This window comes from Belonocnema kinseyi, chromosome 1 (assembly GCF_010883055.1).
Source record: "Belonocnema kinseyi isolate 2016_QV_RU_SX_M_011 chromosome 1, B_treatae_v1, whole genome shotgun sequence".
Taxonomy (NCBI): domain Eukaryota; kingdom Metazoa; phylum Arthropoda; class Insecta; order Hymenoptera; family Cynipidae; genus Belonocnema; species Belonocnema kinseyi.
In genome coordinates, this window is record NC_046657.1 from 101,506,438 (window position 1) to 101,513,725 (window position 7,288).

At 39.8% G+C, this 7,288-nt stretch overlaps 1 protein-coding gene across 1 annotated transcript; it reads left to right on the forward strand.

Moving 5' to 3' along the window:
* The first annotated feature begins 2,860 nt into the window (after positions 1 to 2,860).
* Positions 2,861 to 3,688, forward strand: LOC117179333. The gene has a single exon (XM_033371010.1). The coding sequence runs from the start codon at positions 2,861 to 2,863 to the stop codon at positions 3,686 to 3,688; it is 828 nt and encodes a 275-aa protein (XP_033226901.1).
* The last annotated feature ends 3,600 nt before the right edge of the window (positions 3,689 to 7,288 follow it).

The following is a 7,288-nucleotide window of genomic DNA, read 5'->3' on the forward strand; positions in this document are numbered from 1 at the left end:
TGCGCAATCTAAGGGCAGCTCGTGGTAGTTTGGATCTTCTCAAACAAAAATGTGATAAGTGTTTGGCGTTATATTTGGAAATACAAACTCAAGCTTAAGCAGAGGATAAATTGTCCGTCGAGTATTTTACTAAAACTCAATTTCTGAAAATAGAAGAAGCCTTTCTCAATGTTTTCGATTATATTAATTGTCAGATCGATAGTTTTTTATCATTTCAGCGAGAGTACAATGAATTTTCTATGAGAAAAGGTACAATTCGACATGATTATAATACTCCTAAATTACCTAAAATTAATATACCTACTTTTTCGGATGATTTTTACGATTGGGATAATTTTCGTGATCTATTTGAAGCGTTGATTGTTCATAATGAAGCTTTGTCGAGTTTTGTCCATTTCCAGTATTTAAAAACTTCATTGACCGGCAAAACTGAACATTTAATCAAACATACCAAGGTCACTGAAGCTAACTTTCAGGCAACTTGGGACGCGAGAAGTGTTATGATAATAAGAGAGCATTGCTAGGTGCGTATTTACAAGCGATAGCTAGTGTTTCAAATGCAAATAATAATTCGGTAGTCGATTTGAAATTGCTTAGCAATACAACAAATGAGGCTCTCGCAGCGCTTAAAAATTTAAAACGTCCAGTTGAACACTGGGATGATATTGTCGTTTTTTGGACAGTTAGACGCCTTGATATAGCTTCTTTAAAAGAGTGGGAGACTCAGCTAGGCTCTACTACTGATCATCCATCATATGAAACTTTAGATGAATTTTTAGCAGCTCGAATCAGAACTTTAGATGATATTCAAGTATGAAAACAAGGATTCGTGGATAAAAATAAAGAAAAAAAGTGTCTTCAGTTAAAAGCCATGCTGTTTCTACTACTTCGAAGTGTTTTCTTTGTAAGGAGAACCATAATCTTTTTATATGTAGTCAATTTAGAGCTTTACCTGTAGATAAAAGAAAGGAGCTCGTTTTTCGCAATCATGCAATTCTGTCTGGTCCAATCCAGCAGTTACCCTCTCATGGGACTATTACAGACCATTCTAATATTACTACAGAGGTGCTGCATGAGGACATGGCACGTTTTTGGGAGATGGAAGAACCTCCTTCCGAATCTTCTTTAACTGAAGATGAAGTTCACTGAGAAGAACATTTTTTACCCTCCCATCGACGATTGCCTTCTGGTCGGTACATGATTCACTTGCCTTTCAAGAATGGCCCTCCTATTGATATAGGTCATTCCGTAAATCGTGCTAAATTAATTTTACAAAAGATACAGTCTCGATTAATAGCCAAACCTGAACTTTTCGAGGAATAATCGGAATTTCTATCTGAATATCAGAATCTAAGTCACATGGAAAAAGTCTCAGACTTTTCGGATATGGATTTTAATTAAAATGTTTATCTTCCTCACCATCTTGTAATTAATAAGGGTAGTTCTACTACTCACTTGCGAGTAGTTTTCAACGCATCTAGCCTCACTTCCAACGGTACTTCCTTGAATTCTCATTTATATACGGGGCCGAAATTGTTAACTCATTTAATTTCTATTAGACTGCGTTGGTGCGAACACCGCTTTGTTTACGTAGCTGACATAGATAAAAGGTTTCGGCAAATTATGGTTGATCCACGTGATCGTAAATATCAGTGCATTTTTTGGTATTCCCCGGAAGGTAAGTTGGAAGTCTGGCGATTGACTACCGTAACTTACGGAACAGCGTGTGCATTCTATCTTGTGAATCGAGTTATCAAGCAATTAGCTGAAGATGAAGGGTCTGACTTCCCACAAGCTAATTCTATCCTCGAAAATAACATTCATGTCGATGACGTGTTATTCGGCGCTGATGAATTGGAGGAAGCTAAATAACTAAGATCTCAGATCACTCAATTAATGGCTCGAGGAGGTTTTCATCTTCGAAAATGGGCTTCTAATGATGAGCAATTGCTATTCGATTGTCCTTCTGGCATATCATGAAAGACCTCTGGAATTTTTTGCTGGGAAGGACAATTAGTTGAAAGTTTTGGGTCTACATTGGGATCCAACTTCGGATAGTTTTCGAATTCAGGTAGAAGCGCGACCCATCGAACTACCTACCAAACGAAAATTTTTTTCTGTCATTGCCAAACTGTATGATCCGTTAGGGTGGCTTTCACCGGTTGTTGTTGTAGCTAAAAGAATAATGCAGGAACTTTGGTTTCGCAAATTTTATTTTGACGAGAGTCTGTCTGAGGATCTATTAGATCGTTGGAATAGCTATTATACTAGCCTATCAAAGTTGGAAGAGATTCAGATCCCAAGGTGGACTGGTCAAATGAGATCAAGTTTGGGTTATGAAAATGAAGATGCGACGTTTACTTTACTATATGCCAGGTCTAAAGTAGCTCCTCTTTTACCTGTGAGTATCCCACGACTTGAACTTTGTGGTGCTCAATTACTAGCCAAAGCATTACGCTTTTTAATTGCTACAATGGGATTTGAAAATGTACCATTATATTGCCACACCGATTCTACAGTGGTATTGGCCTGGCTCAGCAAATATCCTTCTACTCGGCGCACATTTGTATTCAACAGAGTGGCTCAAATCCTAAAGTGTGTTCCTCTAGCAAGATGGAGACATGTTCCTACAGAGGATAACCCTGCCTTTGATGTTGAGATACATGCTCTAAAAAAAGGAAACGTGATTCCTTCAGGTTCATCCTTGAAGACCTTGAACCCATTTCTGGATAGTTCGGGTGTTTTACGTTTGGATGGTCGCTTACATCAGGCTCCTATTAGATAGAAGAAAAAACATCCTGTACTATTACCTAGTCATCGTATTAGTGAACTCATTTCTCTACACGCTCACATACGATCTATGCACGGTGGGATACAGCTCTCTTTATATACTCTTCTTCAAGCATTTTGGATAATCGGGGGCCGAACTCTGGTTAAGAGTATAATTCGTCGTTGTGTCTCATGTGTACGTGAACAAGCTGTCACAGTTCAACAACTTTTGGGTAGCTTGCCTGATTTTAGGACAACAACTTGTAGGGCGTTCACTCATACTGGGGTTGATTACGCTGGTCTCTTCTCTGCGCGATTTGCTCCAGGAAGAGGTAAGCCCTCACATTTATACAGCGACAATGGTACTACTTTTCAAGGTGCCAATCGCGAGTTGAGACAGAATGTTTCTCAACTTCGAAGATATGTTGATTCAATGAATCTTTTCTTAGTGGTAGGTACGACCTGGCATTTTATTCCACCCGCAGCACCTTATTTTGGGGGACTCTGGGAAGCAGGCGTTAAAAGTCTTCAGCATCATTTCCGAAAATGTGACGGTTCACATACCTTAACTTTCGACGAATTTACTACGACTCTAGCTAGAATAGAATCATGCCTGAACTCGCGTCGAATAGGCCCTCTTTCGGATGACCCTGATGATTTCTCGTATCTGACACCAGGTCAATTCTTGATCGGTGCCCCTATGACTGGTGCTTCTAAACTTTCGGTGGAACTCGTTCCAGAAAATCGCTTGACCAGGCGGCAGATCGTGCAACGCATCGCGGAAATGTTTTGGCGAAGATGGAACGTAGAATATTTGCATTCCTTACAACAGCGCTATAAATGGAATCATGAGCGGCCCAACATTAAAGAAGGAGATATGGTATTAAGTAAACATGATGCTCTCCCGCCTTCGAGATGAACATTGGGTCGCATCATTATGTGCTATGAGGGAAAGGATAATTGTGTCCGTACGGTTAGAGTTAAAACTGCTGCCTCAGAGTTCGACCGTTAAATCTCAAAAACTTACTTGTTGCCTATATCTTCGGTCAAGCCAGCTGAATTATCTGACTTTTGAACCGATTGTCAGTTAAAGGTGCCAATTGAAGCGAAATTCGCCTTATAAAATAATTGGTTTCGAGAACTCTTGCATAATTTAAAAATTTTAATAATATAATTTTTCTAAAACTTCTTTCGTGCTGTTTTAATACCACGATGCGGGCGATAAGTTAAGAGTGTGCTAGTTTTCTGTTCAATTAGGTTGAGTGCTTGTTTGCGAGAATATAGTTATGTGCGTGTGTGGCGATTAGCGCCTAATTTTCGCCAGTGAGCGTCCTAATGCGCACCGCGCCGGATCGTTTTTGATACGCCGGAGAATTTCTATTTATTATGACCTAATAAAACAATTAAGAACAATTGTCAGAATAATCGTGAATGTGAAGTTGTCTGATGTTTCTTTTATAATGAACATTTTATTTAAGGGTTTTAAAAATAAATAACTTTAACTAGTGGTTTCCGCTAATTGGAGTGTTTTCTTCTCACTACACTTATCATCAAAGGGCTTCATCTGGAAATTATGGAAAGAACCAATAACAACTGTGTCGATTGCTAACAGACGGAACATCATTCTGATATCGGCACAGTACGCTACCCGATGCATCCACCATCTTATCACCACGGCTGCTAAATTATTTTGAAGCTTGGACCCAGGGTAAAGGACGTCGTTCAAACTGCGTTTGGTCGATGTGGAGCTAGATGCGTTAAAGACCACCCGAAATTTCCTACCTTTGTCCTGTCGCTGCTAAATTCCATGATGGGCAATGTAGTTAACTTGGACAGTCGAGTCATTTTTCTCCTGCAGAGTTAGCTCTCTCATGTCAGACTTTAGAGGAAGTGGCACAACATATCTTTCACTCCACTTATGTTGATACATGTTCCGAAAGACACTTTCGCAAGTTTCGTCCTCTTGAGATTTTCTTAGAGCCCAAGGAATTTCTTCAATTGACCAAAACTTCTCTATCAGGTCTATTAGTTGCTCGTGCCATGGTTCAGTGTCATCAGATTGGACAGTAGAGTGTGTGAATCTTGGTGCAGCAGATGAGGAAGCTCGAAGAGTCCCGGTGATTACGCAGCCAAACACCGTCTTTTGAGCGATAAGACCGTCCCGTTTAATTAGGATCGGCAAGATTATACGACTGTAGATATTTGCACAGAGGATTTCGTCAACTGGTGTCGGTCTAAGCATGTCTAGGTCAGCCAGCCTGAGATTGCGAAAGTAAGATGCCATGTCGAGATTGCAGTGAAGTGGCGGAGTAGTGATGCCGATGTATTTTAGATCGTACACTTTGATTTTGACGGGTGGAAGCTCGGGGTTTAACTTCATGTAGACTGACGTCTGAAATCTTTCTCCGTAAGATTCCCTCCATCATTCAGACTGATCATTGCTGTTGTGAGTAGTAATTATCATTGCCGCGTGATGTCCACTTGGCCTGCATTGGCTCCAGGGGTCGTGTCATCTTCTATGCGAGCTTTGGGTGTACTGCCCGAATCAATATCTCCACCAGTTTTCTTCGTATTACTCCCTGTAAGCGATTGAAAAGTTGTAGCTGTGAGCCTCAACGCTTCCAGCGAGTCGAAACTCGTCGTCTGTATTGTCCAAATTCGTATGGTGTGAGCTGATCGATGCTAAGTAGCAAGCATAAATCTGACTCACTGAGTGACAGTCGAATCAATAATTTGACGCACTGGGTGCGAGTTGAAAATACAGATTTAACGCACTGGGTGCGATTAGATTCCTAAATTCGACGCGATGGATGCGAGTCGAGTCCTACATTCAACGCTCTATGTGCGAGAAGAGTTCTAAATTCGACGCAGTGCGTGCGTGTAGAGTTCTCAATTCGACGCACTGGGTGCGAGTTGAGGCCTAAATTCGACGCACTGGATGAGAGTCGAATCCTAAATTCGACGCACTGCGTGAGAGTCGAGTTCTAGATTCGACGCACGGGGTGCGATTCGAGCACTACAATCGACGCACTGGGTGCGAGTCGAGCCCTAAATTCGACGCACTGGGTCGAATCGAGCTGTAAATTCGACGCACTAGGTGCGAGTCAAGTCTTAAATTCGACGCACTGGGTGCGAGTCGAGACAAGATTAAATAATAAATATAATAAAATCAATTCTGCAACCAGGAAGAATGCTTTAATATTCTCGTTCGATACATTACTTAAAATCAAATAGAGAAGTGGTCCGAAATAAAAACAGTAGGTTCATTAAAAATTATATTTAACCATTTTAATTTGAATAGAAATGTTTTATTTTAATCACCTTCTTTAATGTACGAATTATTTAACTAACATTCTTGATGACCTGTATACTTTATTTCGAGGTTAAGTGACACGTTGAAAACAGAATGAAATTACAAAAAACTTTCAAATACATTAACATATTTCTAAGAATACAAGAAATTCCGAGTAATGTCTGTTACACGAGAATTTAATTAAAATAAACAGGTATGTAAGATAGTTTGAGTTACTCTTCAATGAACATGTATATTATAAACAACATCATATCGTGCCATATCTAAAATAGCTGCTTGTTTTCTGATAAATTAAATTCTCAATTGCAACAAAATTCATTTTAGTGATTTCTCTGTTGTATGTGGTTCCAAATTTGATTCTTAATTTTTAAGAGAAGCGGACCGGATTTTGTCACTGGAATGACAGTTTTGATCTATTAATACTCATTTGTCGATGGATTTCAATTTCTTTTAATGGTGATTCCTTCCGGCTCGAAGTGACCAAATGTTTGTTCTGTGATTGTTCTGGGACAGGTGAGTGTGGTCGACCAAATAAATGTTTCTAAATTGTTTAACCTTCTTTATTTCTCCGAATTGAACACATAAGCCAAGAAAGTAATTTCTTTAAATAATATGTCTTCTTCTCTGGCTTGGCGACAGCGAACTGAACTTTTGAGAGCAGCGACCGGCGACGTCATGGTGGTCTTAATATGTCTCGGCGCCGAGAGAGGAGCTGCTAGGCTCGCTTTTGAGCAAACACATTCTGATGAGAAAGTTTAATTTTTATGTAAAATTTGACTGTCCGCTTTCATCAAACTTGTATCAAGCATGTATCCTGTATGTATCCTGTATATATCCTGTAGGCACAATTACTTTCGAATGACTGTGGGTTTTCATCAAACTTGTATGCTGTATGTACCCTGCATGCATCCTGCACGCTCCCATTATGCGGTGCGCGCGCGGCTCGCAAAGTTTGACTTGACTAAGACGCGCGTCTGTAAGTCTTCACGCTGGATAATGGGTTACCTCACGCATTACGCTCAGATATATTTAGACATAATACTAGGACAGATATTCTTTGTACTTGCATGCTTTTTGGAAAAACTTCTTTGATCCCTAAGGAAGGTTTTTCTCACTGAAAGTTGTCAAAATTTGAAACTTCACCACACAACTTTATCGTTTGTATATTTATATGCAATCCAGATTTCTAAGAAAATATTATTTTAA